General features: G+C 42.9%; 1 protein-coding gene and 1 long non-coding RNA gene across 4 annotated transcripts in view; one reads left to right on the top strand and one right to left on the bottom strand.

The window, feature by feature from the left end:
- The window catches only part of NKAIN3 (sodium/potassium transporting ATPase interacting 3), a 605,922-nt gene extending 605,500 nt beyond the window's left edge, over window positions 1-422 (bottom strand). For 2 of the 3 annotated variants that reach the window (XM_058528768.1, XM_058528770.1), the window contains exon 1: window positions 114-422. In XM_058528768.1, coding sequence (XP_058384751.1) covers window positions 114-167 — 54 coding nt within the window. In that variant the 5' untranslated portion in view covers window positions 168-422. The remainder of the gene's footprint in view (window positions 1-113) is intronic. The other variant, XM_058528769.1, reaches the window with a different exon arrangement.
- The window catches only part of LOC131396509 (uncharacterized), a 30,364-nt gene that overhangs the window by 353 nt on the left and 14,546 nt on the right, over window positions 1-15,465 (top strand). The gene's annotated exons all lie outside the window — the stretch shown is intronic.

The following is a 15,465-nucleotide window of genomic DNA, read 5'->3' as shown; positions in this document are numbered from 1 at the left end:
GCGCCCGGATCGCCCGCCCGCCCTGCGCCGGGAGCTGCGGCTCCGCGGAGGGAGCCGGGGAGGCCAGTCCCAGGTCAGGGGCCGGTCCGGGGTTGGGGCGCGCGGGGACTCACCAGCTGCAGCGCGCAGAGGCAGATGAGCGAGCAGCGCCCGGTGCAGCAGCCCATGGTGCCGGCGGCGTCCGAGCGGCGCGCGCGGCGAGAGATCCGCGTCCTCCGGCGCCGCTGCTCCCGACTCCGGAGCAGCCCCCGCCCGGCGCTCGCCCGGCCCGGCCCAAGCTCGCCCGCCCCGCGGCCGCCGCTCGCCGCTCTCGGGCTCTGGGCTGGCGCACCGCCTTTGTTAGTTTCCCGGGCGGGCAGAGGTCAGAGCGGCGCGCACGACCCGAGCGTCTGGCGGGGGTCCCTGCCTCCCACTGTGCAGGTCCGCTTCTTGGGGAGGGGGAGCCGGGCGGGCGGGGCGGGGGGCGGAAGGGAGGCTACAGATGGTGAGTGGGTGGAAGTCTGTTTAGGGGAGGGGAGTATGTAGGAGGTGGGCGTCTGAAAAGTGGAGTAGGCTGTCTGGGTCGGTGTGTGTGTGTGTGTGTGTGTGTGTGTGTGTGTGTGTGTGGTGGGAGGGGATGAATGAAAGGAGGGAGTGCCACTGAGGCGGATCGGCCTGTCTTTTTAGGAGTCTTTCGAGAGAGCGCAAGAGGGAGAGAGAAAGAATGAACATGAATGAACGTGAATTAGGGCGGCTGGTGGTGATGGAGATCCTCGGCGGCCGGTTTGGAAAGATCCGAGCTGGGCTTATCTCTGGGGGTTGTGCTGGCTGTTGAAAGGATGGTCGGAGGCGTGTGCAAAGGAGGGGACAAGGTTTTGCTGAGCTGTCCCGGAGGTGGAGAGGGCGGCAGTTGGGATGGCTTGGTGTCCGGGGACGAAGTGTCCAGAGGCGAGAAGCCCAGGGCAGGCGGGCGAGCGCGGCGAGGCGCGAGGCGGAGCTCCGAGAGCGCGGGGCTGCGAGCGCGGGCGGCGGGAGAGGAGCCGGTGGGCGCTCCGCCCGGCGCTGACCGCGCAGCTCTCGGGTCTCGGGGCCAGGGTCGTTCCTGCCTGCCGCAGTCGGGTGCCAGGAGGGCGCCCCTGCTGGAGTCTGGGAGGGAAAGTTAGACCGAGTTGGTTTGGCGAGAGGCGATGCGGAGGCAGTGAAGTGATGCTCCAGCTCGGAGCGTGGACATAAACCGGGACGCCGCAAGGAGACTGACTTAAGTGTCTCAACTACAAAGCTCTTTGAAATTGTCACCAGGCGTGAAAGAAAAGAAGGCGAGAAAGAAGAGGATGCGTGGCTTTTTCTAGGAATGGGGAATGCTTCCGGGATGAGGATAAATATGACTTCTTCCCAGAGAGACTTAAATTGTTTGAGAAGGGCTTGGAAATAAGACCTGGTCCCGGATAGTTAAATCCCGGACTAACTCTTCGTGAATTCCAAAGAGACTTTCTTGCTCTCTCTCACCTAATAGAATAGAGCGGAGGCGTTCTGCAGAAGATTAAATTGTATCAGGGCTCAATGTCAGATTTCATGGGCACGTTTGTTGTATCTGGTGGAACTCCATACGCAAGTAGCCCGAGCACGCTAGAAGAGCAGGGCACAAGCCTCTGGCCAATTGTCTCAGCAGAGGCTTTCTTCAGAACCTGGCACGGAAACCCTGTTTCTAACCCACTGCTGCCCTCCTGGGTCCTTAGTGGTCGGTTAGTAAAAAAAAATGCGAGAGATAAATCTTTGCTTTTTTAAAACATTTGCTCCATACGTGGAAACTGCTCAAGCCGTTCCTTCAGGCATTAAAGGGAGTTCTGTTTTTGTTTTGCAATTAACTGGCTCTTTCTGAACCGTTTATCAGGACTTATGTTTATAACTTAAAACAGTTATAGTTGCCAGGAAATTTCTTGCATGATGTTTTTGAAATCCTAGTAGGGACACACAGATACCCTCAGGATTTGGGTCAATAAAAGGGTCAAGAAAATTTATTGCTTCAGCTCCGCCTCTGTCCATTGTCTTAGAGAAAAATGGAGTCAGAAGGTTTTTTTTTTTTAACCCCTCTTTTAAGACATCAGTGATCAAAGAATATGAGGGTATGCTTCTTTTAGGCAAAATTACATTAGATTGGTGGTTACCAGAGGGGAAGGGGGGAGGGAGGAGGGCGAAAGAGGTGACTGGGCACATGTGTATGGTGATGGATGGTAATTAGTCTTTGGGTGGTGAACATGACGCAGTTTACACAGAAATCAAATTATAGTGATGTACACCTGAAATTTATATACTATTATAAACCGATGTTACCTCAATTTTAAAAAATGAAGGAAACAAAAGGATTATGAGGGTATGCTTCTTTTACGCAAAATAAACGCAACCATCATCATTCCTGATGAATGAAAACAATAGGAAAAAATGGACCCTGACAAATAATTTAGCATATAGAAAAGGACAATGCAGAAAGTTTCAGGCCATGGACCCCTCTGAAAGCTGTAGGAGGCAGCTGAAGAGCAAGAGGACACGAACAAGTCTATCTACAACTTCCAGGAATTATTGTAGCTGCTTCATCTCCAGAGATTGTGATGAATGATGATACTAAACATAGTGACCCTTCCTTCTCTCCAAATTATGTGTTTACCTCAATATCCTTTTTTCATCCCTTTATTTGTTTATTTATTTTGGGAAGTACCAAATTTGCGGCTAACATGCATTGAGTTCCTGCCAGGCACCAGGCACCAGTCTAAGTGCTTTATGTGTATTCACTTATTTATTCCTCCCAACAACCTGTGAGATGTGCCCAGAGCATCCCCAGTGAGAAGATGTGGAAATGGGAACAGGGAGTCCCATGGCTACTGAATGGATGAAGAGGAATGCAGAGCCAGGTAATCTGCCTCTAGAGCTCCTTGATTATACATTGACCGTGCTGTCTCTGAAATTTAGGACACAAGTAACACCCACACTGGAGCTAACGGCGTGCTGGGAAGTAGGCATAGTAATTTGCATTGATCCCGCCTCCAGAGTCACTGCCATCCATGTGGTGTGATTTCAGGGGACCAGGCAGGTCCTCCTGTACCTTTCCCTTTCCCGCTGCCCTCTCTACTGTTAGACCCAGATTGGAGTTTCTTCTTTGCATAATTTAAGACCGTTGAAAATGCAGTTGGCTTTCAAAGAGAGGAGGAGGGAGGAAGCAAAGGTAACATGATGCTGGTAACAAGTCTAGAAATTGTGCGAAACTACCTTTATTTGTCTCTGCAGTCTCTTATTGTCATTTTCTAAAGTGAACTGCATCCTGAACTAAAAATCTTCCTTCTTTCTTTGTTTTCTTCCTTCCTCCATCCTGCCCTCAAATATTTCTTACTTGCTTCATTTCTTAATTGCTTATTATGTCAAGGGCTATGCTAGTTGCCAGGTTTGCAAAGGTGAATGATAGTACTCCCTGCCCTCCCCTCAAGGGCTTGGAGGTGGGCAAGGAGATCATATGCATCAGTGAAGTAGAATCCGCTCTGAAGGAGGTTGGCACCAAGTGCTGTCATTGAGTTTTCTTCCTGTGAGGGTGAGGGAAGGTTTAAAAGAGGACTTAGCTGTCTCTTGGGGAGAAAAGAGTAGAAAATGACAGAGCAATGGAAGGGGAGCAGCCTGGAGAGGAGTTTGGAAAAGTCTATTGAGGAGAAAATAATAATCTAAGTAGAGCAGCTGATCCGAGGTATGGGTGGTTATGCCACTTCCTAGCTGTAGAATCTCAAAGTCACTTTGTTTCCCTGTGAGTCCAAGTTTTTTCATATGTAAAGTGGGTATGATGATATGACCTGTCCTATAGGACTAAGCCTGACATTTGTTCCTTATCCCCCATCTACCTGTCTTGTACCCTCCCCTCGCGTCATGCAGGTCTCAGCCTCGTGTCACTTCTCATAGAGGCCTTTGCTGACCACACTATCTAAAGTAACACCCCAGTCACTCTACTGTATTTTCATTCAAAACATTGATTTGTTTACTTTAGAATTTTCAGTCTCCCCCATCAGAAACAATGCTGTTTCTCCAGGCTTATAACAATAGTTAAACTCCATATTTGTTGAATGAAAAAAGATAATGTGTGCACATTTTTAGCCTAGTGCTTCACACATAGTGTTGCATATATATTTATACACACATATATGTAGTATATGGTAAGTAGTAAACATATGTATATACACATGCACACGTACCCTATTGACATTCAATTCTACAGTTTTTTTTTTCTTTCTTCTTGCTTATTTCTTAGTTTTTTGGTAAGATTCCTCTTGAGAAACTCCAGTTCTGTCTCCCTAAAGTTGAGAGAGAAGCAAATTGTGTACACCAAGAGTAAGATAACTGGGTGGAAAAGAGCACTCCTCGAGACCAGACCTAGAAGTACAGGTTTCTAGATTTCAGAGGACTTTCAAATACTGGTTTGAAAGAATTCCAGCTTGAAGGAATTAAAGTTCCTCTTTAATTATTTCACTGTTTTTTTTTAAGCCTTCCAATTCAGCATTATTGTTTGAGTGAAATAGTATTTAGTCTGACCAAATATTCTTCTATCCCCATTGAGAAAAGTTCCTAAATGTGCCACTAAATATGTGCTTTTTCTCTGGTGCCTGCGTGATGCTGGCCCCCTCCTTGGCACCTTCTTGGAGCAAGTAAATTATAATCCTCTACACCTCCTCCTACGACTGGCTTAACTTCGTGATTAACTGTCAGACGTTGTAATAACAGTATGGCTGCTCAGCTGGAGCAAAGATAAGGTTTACACTGGAGCGAAATTTGGAGACACGCACGTGGAGAATTTGAAGCATGGCTGTAAAGGCTGTGGTACATTAGTGTGCTGCCTAATGCCATCCTTCTAGCTAGAACTGATTCACTTGTTATGCATAGCAATGAATATCCCAGAATGTTGGGGGCAGGGGAAGACATGGCAGTTATAATTTCAATATTTTCTTACTCCCTAAGAGAGACACCTCTCGCTATTTATTATAAGCACTTTGCATCATAGTGTTTAAAAGCGACCCCCCCAGAAGGCTGTTTTATTGGGAGGTAAGGTGAGAAAGAAGTGGGAGATGGGTATGTGGTGTGGGAGTGTTTTTAAGCACACTGGAAAGCCTTGAGGATTGGGAGAATTACGAAGAGAGAAAGAATAAGGAAATTCTTTTGGTATATTTTGCTTCAAGAAATCTTAGTAATAACCACTTCTAAAATTTGAGAGGGATAGCCAAGCACCATCTTTTTGATTTCTGTTTGGATTAAAAAATAAGCCTCAATTGATAGTTATGCATCATACTCTTCAGTGGTCTAACAACACTCATCTTGTTGTTACTATTATCATAATTAGTATTGCAGTGATATGCATTTAGAGTTTTTCTAATGTCATGCACTGCAGCCCTGACTAACACCAACAAGTTCAAGCATTTCTTCTCACGTAATGTATTGCGGAGTGTTGGCAACCACTGAGGATTTCTATGCAACAAACATTACTGCATGCCTCCGACGTCAGAGTCCTCATATCAGAGACACAAACCCTTGCTTACTACCATTATAATTTGCTCCCTTGCCCTCTGCTTTTCCCAAGATTCCAGAAGATCAGATCAGACTCCTCTGCATAGTGGCTTGGCTATACCCCTAACAATTGGCAGTAACGAAGGAAGAGAGAAGGTAGCATGACTGAAAGTAAAAAGCAAACATTAATACAAAGTCTTAGTGAATCCTGATGCCACCCAACACGTGTTTTGTGTGTATGCATATATGTGTTTACTTATCTATTTATTTATTGGATTACATTAAGTGTTCCAAAGAGAAAACTTTTTTCTTCGCTCATGTTTAAACCAAGGAAGTTAAAAAAAAATTTTTACCCATTGCACTACCATACATGTAGAGAGTATCTCTATAAGGTGATGAACCTCTGCAGCAGACTTCCTCACGTCTACCGGGTTCAAGGCCCAGTCCTCCATTATTGTATGATACTTCTGTAAGATGTTAACATTGAGGAAGGTATATGGGATCTCTGTAATTTACTTGGGCACATTTTTTGTAAGTCTAAGATTATTTCAAAATAAATAAAGATAAGAAACAGTCGTATAAAATGTGTTACACTTATACAGCAGGCATGTGCAATACAGAGCATGTTACCCATCAGAAACAAAACCTAATGTAAAGTTCATTAGCTCAGGCTAATATGGAGTGAACTATTTTTCAGTAATATATGAATGATGGATTTTTTATTTGTCCATGGTATTTTTATATGCATATAAAAACCCCCAAATTATACTAATGCACATAAATATACATTTGTTTTATTTTTAAAATCAGTGATGCATCTTATGATTCACAATGCACATGGTACTGCCTTTTCCTGTGCATTTTTATTCGAGAATGTTAGAGAATTTTAAAAAACCATTAAAGATAGGGCAATCATATAATTTCGCTTTATATTTTGAATGGGAAAATAAGAAATGAAATTGGTAGTGAGAGAAAGAGCAATCATTAGTAATATCAGTGTGTTCTTCTGAGGCAGTCTTGAAAAGGGGACGTGGCATCAGGGCCAAATGGCACAGCTTCCCTTGGCATTTACTAGATCCCAGATGTGCCCTGAGTGAGGCTATGGTCTCACCTGAAGGAAATGCAACTCATCCCAGAGAGGACATTTTATTACAGTGTCCTTGTATCTTAGGTTTGCCCAGTACATTTTCCACAGTGTGCATATACTGAGCACTAGTAAGGAACGGACATATTTCAAATACAGTTGTAAATGTAGCTCAGTTTTTAATGTGTCACGTACAAACATAAATTGATTACAATAAAAAGTAAAAGGCATAGAAATCCAATTTGGGTTACAAACAACCCTGAGTACCTACAAACAGGTCCTTAGGTGTGTAGCCAGATCACTGGTCCTGGGACAGAGTTAGAAACGCACAGGAGAGATTTTCCAGCACATCCAGTCTAGAAAAAGCCTTGTTACAAGAGCCTCCAACAGGTGTTTGTTGTAGGTGTTCTGGCTGTCCCACTCACGCCCCTTTGCCCTCACCATTTCAGTGCACACAAGTCCAACTTCCTCCTTGCAGCACCTGCATTTCACGCGCAAGGCAGGTTGCAGTTGTGGAGAATTACCACCTCCCAGGAGCAACTCTGGTACCCTAACTGATAGGATTTGGTACATAAATACCTCAACATGACTCTGAGGTGCGTATTCTGTACCATTTCCAGAGTTCCCCAGCTTCAGTGGCCTGCTGGGTAATCTGTTTCATTCCCACCTTTCATTGGCCCCTCTCCTTCTTGGTTTCCAATCCTTACTCCTCTACTGTGGTTTCCAGGGATCAAATCCCAAACAAACTGCTTGCATTTGAATTCCTGTCTAAGGGTCTACTTCCATAAAAGCCCAAACTAAGACACAGTGCGCTCATCTGGTCTTCCATTCTCGGCACCAGCACCTTGAATAGGTAATCGGTAGGATTCAATCCTATATTTTGTACATGAAAACAACTTGAAGGATTCTTTAATAACTCCAGATTTTATAAAGATAACAAAAAGATTAGCAAGAAACGACTTAACCCACACGTAGGATCAGAACTGCATACAATTCATGATTGCAAACCCAAGCATCACCATATACTATGTATGTACTAGAAATTTTACACAGTGGGAGTGCTGACATGAATTTCCCATTTCCTCCTCACTAAGGATCAGAAACACTCTTAGCAAGAGGTGAGTAGAAAAACTAACTCTGTTTTTGTCGTGTATGTATTTCTCTTCCTGCATTGATGGGTTTTGCCAAGCCTAATTCTAGATATTCTGTATCATGATGATCTCTAATGAAGTCATCTTGCCCTTCCTTGCATCAAGACTCTTATTCTAATTATATGCCAAATATTCTCAGTCTCTGCTTGTGTGTACCTCAAAATCTATTTTCTTTTTTCTTTTTTTTTTTTGTGAGGAAGATCAGCCCTGAGCTAACATCTATGCTAATCCTTCTCTTTTTTTTTTTTGCTGAGGAAGACCAGCTCTGAGCTAACATCTATTGCCAATCCTCCTCCTTTTTTTTTTCCCCAAAGCCCCAGTAGATAGTTGTATGTCATAGTTGCACATCCTTCTAGTTGCTGTGTGTGGGACGCGGCCTCAGCATGGCTGGAGAAGCGGTGCGTCGGATCGTGCCCGGGATCCGAACCCGGGGGGCCAGTAGCAGAGCACGCGCACTTAACCGCTAAGCCACGGGGCTGGCCCACGAAATCTATTTTCAATACAAAGGTATCTCTTATGTTCAGAAAAATTTGCTTCTGGCAAGGGTTTTCTCCCGCGTGCCTCTCTGATGAGTCTCTTATATCTCCCCCTATCCCCATTGGGGGCTTATTTTCCTATTTGGCAGAGCTCAGTTCTCTGTGAGTCCTCATTTTGAAAAGCAAAGGGGAGACTTTATATCTCTACTCCTTTCGGCAGAAAGAACAACTTCCAGATGGTGTCTTACTTTGAAATGGAAGCAGAAACATACGCCTGTGATACTTGCTATCACTTCAGCTCAAGTTTTCCTATTTAATTCTAGTCATGTGATGACACACTGATTAATGAGTTGGGTTTTCTCCCTTAGGTCTCACAGGCTAACAGACACTTTGAAGGTTGAAAGATGGAGAGAGAGGCCCATCTCAGCTACAGTTATACTTGAATCTATGGGGACACACGTCAAAGCACATTAGAAATAGAAAAGCTGCCAGAAGAACAATGCTGTCACGGTCCTTCTGCCATAAATGCAGACTATAAATGATTGTGCTTGGCAGCCAGTCTCTGCAGCATGAACCACCCCTTAAACTGGGCATGATTACATGTCAGCGTTAATGCTTTGCCCAGATTTATATTTCTAAGGTGCTATTATATCTTTTAATTCACTGGGTTTTCTAAATAACTACAGAGGTATCTAGAGTAAGTGACTAACATAGCTACTCAGTGGCTGCTATATCTTTTTCTGCCTCAAAGCCATTACTTACCGTCAGCAAAACACATGTAAACTATATTGGTTAAGACAAGCAATATTAGCTGCCATAACAGACAAATCCTAAATCTCAGTGACTTTACACGATAACACTTTGTCTCTCCCTCACACAAATGTTCCTAGTTGCTGGGGAAGACTTTCCATGGCTTTCCATCCAGCGACTCAGCTACTTCAGTCTTGTGGCTCCACCTGCTCCCATTCAGCTGATTGAAAGGGAAAGGGTGAGGGAATGGAGGTTTGCGTGTGGGAGGTTTTAAAGGGCCAGATCCGGAAAGGAATACAGCATTTCTGGGCTTATTCTCTGGCTGATACTCAGCCGCATGGCCACCATCCAAGAGCAAGGGAGGCTCGAAAAGGTAATCTAGCTCTGGGATCAAGAGGAAAAAGAAGCAGGATTTCGAAAACACATGGCACTTTCTGCCAAATATAATATGCTGCTTCTAAACTCCCCATTTTGTCCTGTAATCTCCTCTACCTAGAATACTCCTTCCCCTTCATGTACTTCCCTTCTCTAGAAAACGTTCATCCATCATGGTAGCTGAGCTCAGACATTGCCTCCTCTGAGAAGCCTTCCCTGATGTGCTCATTCATCTACATCTTCAATTTGTAGGTTACCCTTTTCTTGTTTCCTTTCCACGCTTTATTATCCTCGATTATTGAATTATATGAGCTCTATTAACATTTTCTATCTTTGGACAGTGCGTAATAGTGACAAGACATATTTGTTGAGCTACTGAAAGAATGGAGCCCATCTTTCTTCTTATATTCTCTAGTGGCACCAAAATGGCAGTCTTCTAACAGGTGCACAACTGACTTCATAAGAATCACCTATAGAGTTTATTACACTTGGTCCCTAGGACCAACCCTCTTTCCTTCCCCCTTAGGGCAGAGTATACTTTCCAACCTCACTGACCTTGGGCTTGGTCGTGTGACTCACTTTGACCAATGGAATGGGGGCCGAAGTGAGGGTGGGTCAGTTCCGAACAGGGGCTGTAAGGGCCATCACATGTTTTCATTCATTTTATGCTCCTGCCATCTGCTATGAAAAGAGAAGACCCCAGATGGAAGCTGTTCCCTCAGCCTGTGTTCTGGAATGAGAGACATGTGGAGCAGACCTGAACCCAAGCCCAGCCCCATCCATCTGAGCCACAACCAATTTGCACACCTGTGAGGAAGAAATAAGTGTTTGTAAACCATTGAGCTTTTTAGCAGTGTTTATTACACAGTATTACTGAAGCAAAAGCTTATAAACTCTCCTACTTGATTGTTTTATAACTGGTCAGCGTGAGGCTTAGAAATCTGTATTTTTATTTATTATTATTATTATTATTTTGGTGAGGAAGATTAGCGCTCAGCTAATGCCCATTGCCAGTCCTCCTCTTTTTGCTGAGGAAGATTGTCCCTGGGCTAACATCCGTGCCCATCTTCCTCTAATTTATATGTGGGACACTGCCACAGCATGGCTTGCTAAGTGGTGCATAGGTCCGTGCCAGGGATCCAAACCTGTGAACCCTGGGCTGCCAAAGCAGAGCAGGCGAACTTAACCACTATGCCCCTGGGCTGGCCCCAGAAATCTGTATTTTGTGTGTGTGTGTGAGGAAGATCAGCCCTGAGCTGACATCCGTGCTAATCCTCCTCTTTTTGCTGAGGAAGACCAGCTCTGAGCTAACATCTATTGCCAATCCTCCTCTTTTTTTTTTTTAACCCCCCAAAGCCCCAGTAGATAGTTGTATGTCATAGTTACACATCCTTCTGGTTGCTGTATGTGGAACGCGGCCTCAGCATGGCCAGAGAAACGGTGCGTCGGTGCGTGCCCGGGATCCAAACTTGGGCCGCCAGTAGCAGAGCACGCACACATAACCGCTAAGCCATGGGGCCGGCCCAGAAATCTGTATTTTTAAAAAGCCCCGAGGGTGATTTGGATGCTCAGCCAGCCAAACTTGGAGACTATTGTGCACACTAGTCTCATACTCAATAAGAGAAAAACCTAATGTTGAAGCCCCTGGGACAGGTCGTCTGTAAAGACTTTATTGTCAGCCAATTCCCCAATCCCATACCAGGGAACATGACTTCAGATAGAATCCAGAAATTCTCAAGTGGCAGCTGAATAGGAGCCCAGCTACAGTGGGGGATTTGGGAGGCAGACGAAGCTAGAAGTGAGTACTGCTCACTCCCAACCTCAACGTGGGCATTGGTGCTGTATGAGCCTGCATGAGATGTAGGCTGGTGTATTTTTTTCTTTCAACTTGAATTCGTTGTTTCCCACAGTGTTAAAACGGGCCAGATTACCAAATCTTATGTGATCACTTTCTTCTCTCTAATCATTAGGTAATATGTTTTAAAGGTAAAATAATTATGTTCTGCATATAAGTCTAGTAAGAAGAGATGTGGCTAACTGTAAATAGTATAAATCCTATTTCATATATCTACAAGGTATTTTTTCCCTACCTTTCTGGAATATGCATGCTATTGTTAGCTAGTTTTTAAATATGCTTAAGTGATTTTTATGCCTCTCTTTTAGGCCTACTAATATCACCACATACTATTTCTCCAGTGATATGTGTTCTCTGTTCATGATTTGAGGATATGCAGTAGGCACAAAAGAACTTGACTCCATGATAGCTATTCTTATATCATATGATTTAATAAGTGACAAAAGAATTTGTCTTTTACTATTTCTTTGGCAGAGTAGGGAAGGTGTAATGAGAAGAAATATATTTAACTCTATAAATACTATATCTTATTTCTTCCTATCGTGGTACAAAAGGAAGAAGAAATAGTCACAAGAACACCAAGAAATTTGTCACATCCATGAACCATATTAGGTAGAGAGATTAGAATACTTTTTCTTTAAATAGTTGACAGTAACCTTCATGTCAGATACAGAGTTATAATCCCAAAGGACAGGCATCTTATGTCAGAATCCTCAGGACTCCTTTAGAGTTTGTCACAGGCAGCAGTCCTGGCTCACTCTTTGTGCTTGCCCTACTCCTAGCATAGTTCCTAATTTTATAAATGTTTGTCGAATGAATGGAAGGGTAAATGGACAGTGGAGAGGAGGGAAGATTTCTGCTGAGCACAAACAGGAATCATTGAGGATGCTAATCCAAAAAGCTATGTGAGTGATTAAACAAAGATTTGACACAAGAAACTTTTCCCCTTGTCCCTGTCCAAGGAGGGTCTCATGCTCTCACTCATTGCCTGAGGCTTCTTGAGATGCCCATGCAGAGAAGTCTTCTAGATCAGCCTGTCACTTCCTCAGATGCTGGCTGACCCTGATCCACTGCTTCAGAAGACTTTTGTCTGCTGGTATCTTTTGTATGGACACCATTAAGTATTTTATAGTATCATCAATATTTTTAGCAAATCTTATTTTCAATATATACTTTAAAAGATAAATATAAAGATGATCTAATGATCTAATTTTAAATTCATATATGTTTATATCTCATGGCAGGAAATAACATTCTTCATTGAAATTGAAGCAGTTTATGTAAAATGACTAAGTTACTAAGTATTTGTAAGAAAACTGAGGAAGAGTTTTATCTAAATGCTTTGCAAAAGGATAGTGCTGAAGAAAGCAGTCTTCTTATCATAACCAACGTATGAACCTGTTATTAATCTGTGTAAATTTAACTTATTCTGCAGAAAATAGGAGTGGATCCTCTGAGCTTAACCAAAAGAAGATAGGCAATTTTTTCTCTCGTTATTACTTGGTCTAAGGCATAGGAATTTAGGCAAAATTTCCTCTCATTACTATTGAGTCTAAGTCATAGGATGAGGGTAAAGGTAAATACAACAAATATTCTATAACACAGCACCATCATTTTAAGCATAAACATCATTGACAATCAAAAAAAGGAAATGCGGATCACTTAGTCCTCATATTAAAAAGCACACGATAATACTAATTTTGATCTTGAATGAGAAAAGAAAGCTCTGGACACTTCCAGCCAGGTTCTAACCATGAGTTTGGCCTGAATCTTAATGTTCCTTATCTTTTAATGCCTAAATCAAAAGCCTGGCTAATGACGTCCAGTAGCTCTACCCAGAAGACAATCTGTTTCTAAAGCGTTTGGCTAAAGAGGGCCTGAGTTTTTCTCCCTAGTCCAAAGATGTCAGCTAGTTCTCAGCACAGGGATACAAGTTTGACCAGAGTAGGCCATAGAATTTCTCCTTCCCTACAGGAAATTAGAAACAACGTTGTCTTCAGGACCTCTTTTGGGATCCAAGGCGTTTCACAGGCTGGATCTGGCCACTTATCCAAACTTAACTACCATCTTTCCTAACATAAAACTCCAAAAGCTACTGTAAATCTGGCTTCCTCTCCTTCCATGCCTCTTTCTGAGATGGAGATGCTATGACTTTAGGGGAAAGAGCATGAGCTTTGCAAACAGACCCATCTGAGTCTGACTCCCCTCTTCACAGACTGGCCGGGAGGGGGACCCCTGAGTAATAGCTATGACCATCTTCAAATCCGATTACTTTTCCTTAGTCCCTATTTCTTCTGAATCCACTGTTGACCTTCTTCGCTGATCTCTTCTTCTCCCACCTGAGTATTCTTTTCTAGTATGACCCAATGCAGTTTTCCTGAAAATAATGTAATGACAATAATAGTAGTTCAAATATTTATTGAGACTCTAGTAGGTGTTGGAGAATAAAACCTTGCCCCACCATTAAAGAGTTTACTGTCTGGCAGGAGAAATGAGATTACAAAGAAATCTTTGTAAACTTCATAACATGTAAGTAGTGGTAGCAGCAGCAACAGTACTGAGAGACTAGTAGTAAGAGAAAATTAGAGACTAGGTCATTGAAGCTCTGGAACTCCTGCCTAAGTAGTTTGAGCTTTATTCTATAGGTCAGTTATAGGTAAACTTATTAGGCACCATTATCAGTAAAAACAAATTGAGAATACACACACACACAAAATCAATCCTCATTATTCACAGAATCTGTATTTGCAAATTCACTTACTAGCTACAACTTATTTGCAGCCTCCAAATCAACACTCATAGCACTTTTGCAGTCATTTGCGAACATGCAAAGAGCAGGGGAAAATGTCTGAGTGCCTGACGTGGAGGTTCCCAGCTGAAGTCAAACAAGGTTGTTCTTTGCCTTCTTGTTTCAATTCCCCTACTCTAACCAGGTGTCCTGTTCATTTAGGGCCATATTTTTGGTCTTTTTGTGTTTTGGGGAGATTTTGCTGTTTTAAATGGCCCCCAAGCATAGTTCTGAAGGACTGTCTAGTGTTCCTAAGAGCAAGAAGGTTGTAATGTGCCTTATGGAGAAAATATATGTGTTAGATAAGCTTTGTTCACGTCTGAGTTATAGCGCTTTTAACTGTGAGTTCAAGGTTAATGAATCAACAATGTATATTAAATAAAGTGTCTTTAAAGAGAAATACACATGAAACAAAACTTAGTTTTATCAGTAATATTTATTTTTCAGCTGTGCACAAGGACAGATTATGAGTTAATATAGACAATTCAAGTTTTTTATGTTCAATTGATAATTAACATGAAATAAACATATCATTGAATAAAAACTTTAATACAGTCTAATCAGAGCAGGACTTTGGAATTTCACCAGTTGTTACTTGCATAATACATGCTTAACAAAGTCACCATCCTAAGTTATTTTACTACAGGAAAATTTGCTAGGTGTTTATCTTCTGGTGTGTAATTTCTATTAGTGATGGCATTATGAAACCCTGTCACTGTCTGCTGGAGTCTGTAGAGGAAAGAGTACTACCATCCTCAACAGGTGGAGTCAGGGAGACCACGGGAGGAGTCTTTCCAGAAGGAGGGACATGGTGGCAGCATAAAATGCGACAGAAAGGCCAATATTTCAGTCTGAGGAAGACTAGAGAACATCCTTATCAAAACTATTTCTGTCAAGTGCTAAATTCAGAGAGTGGACTATAGGAGTTTGAGATTTCAGAGATAAAGGGATTCTGGCTGATATAAAGGTCCAGGTCACAATCATGGGAGGGAGTTCTAAAGCTGATTGGAAGTGAAAATAGTTAGAAATCAAGTGGTCAAAGAATTCTGCCTCCCTGAAAATGGCAGGAATTGGGATGGAAAGAAAGAAAACGCATGAACCAAGCACTAAAGATCTTCCTAAGTGCAGAAGAGTGACCCAGAGACTGAAGATCATATGGAAGTGGGCAGAAAGGTGGTGTTATAACCTGATGCCATGGGCTTCAGTATATCTTTAAGAATGGAGCAGTAATTGTTTGAAAAGCCTTAGGGTAGATTGCTCTAGATTGAGAAATCAGCAATTACATGGGGGAAGGAGCAGCTCCCACATTCCAGGAAATCTTTATTCTTTTGGGAGTGATAGGATATGGTAGGAGAGTACTATGAAGATGATGAAAATATAGAAGAACTTGTTTACAATAATGTTGGATTCCACTGGGCACTGTCTAAGGGGTACGGATAAATAGCAAGCAGGGTTTGAGAATTAGTCAAAGGGTGAAA

Source organism: Diceros bicornis, chromosome 33 (genome assembly GCF_020826845.1).
Source record: "Diceros bicornis minor isolate mBicDic1 chromosome 33, mDicBic1.mat.cur, whole genome shotgun sequence".
Taxonomy (NCBI): Eukaryota; Metazoa; Chordata; class Mammalia; order Perissodactyla; family Rhinocerotidae; genus Diceros; species Diceros bicornis.
This window is presented reverse-complemented; position numbering and strand designations above follow the sequence as displayed.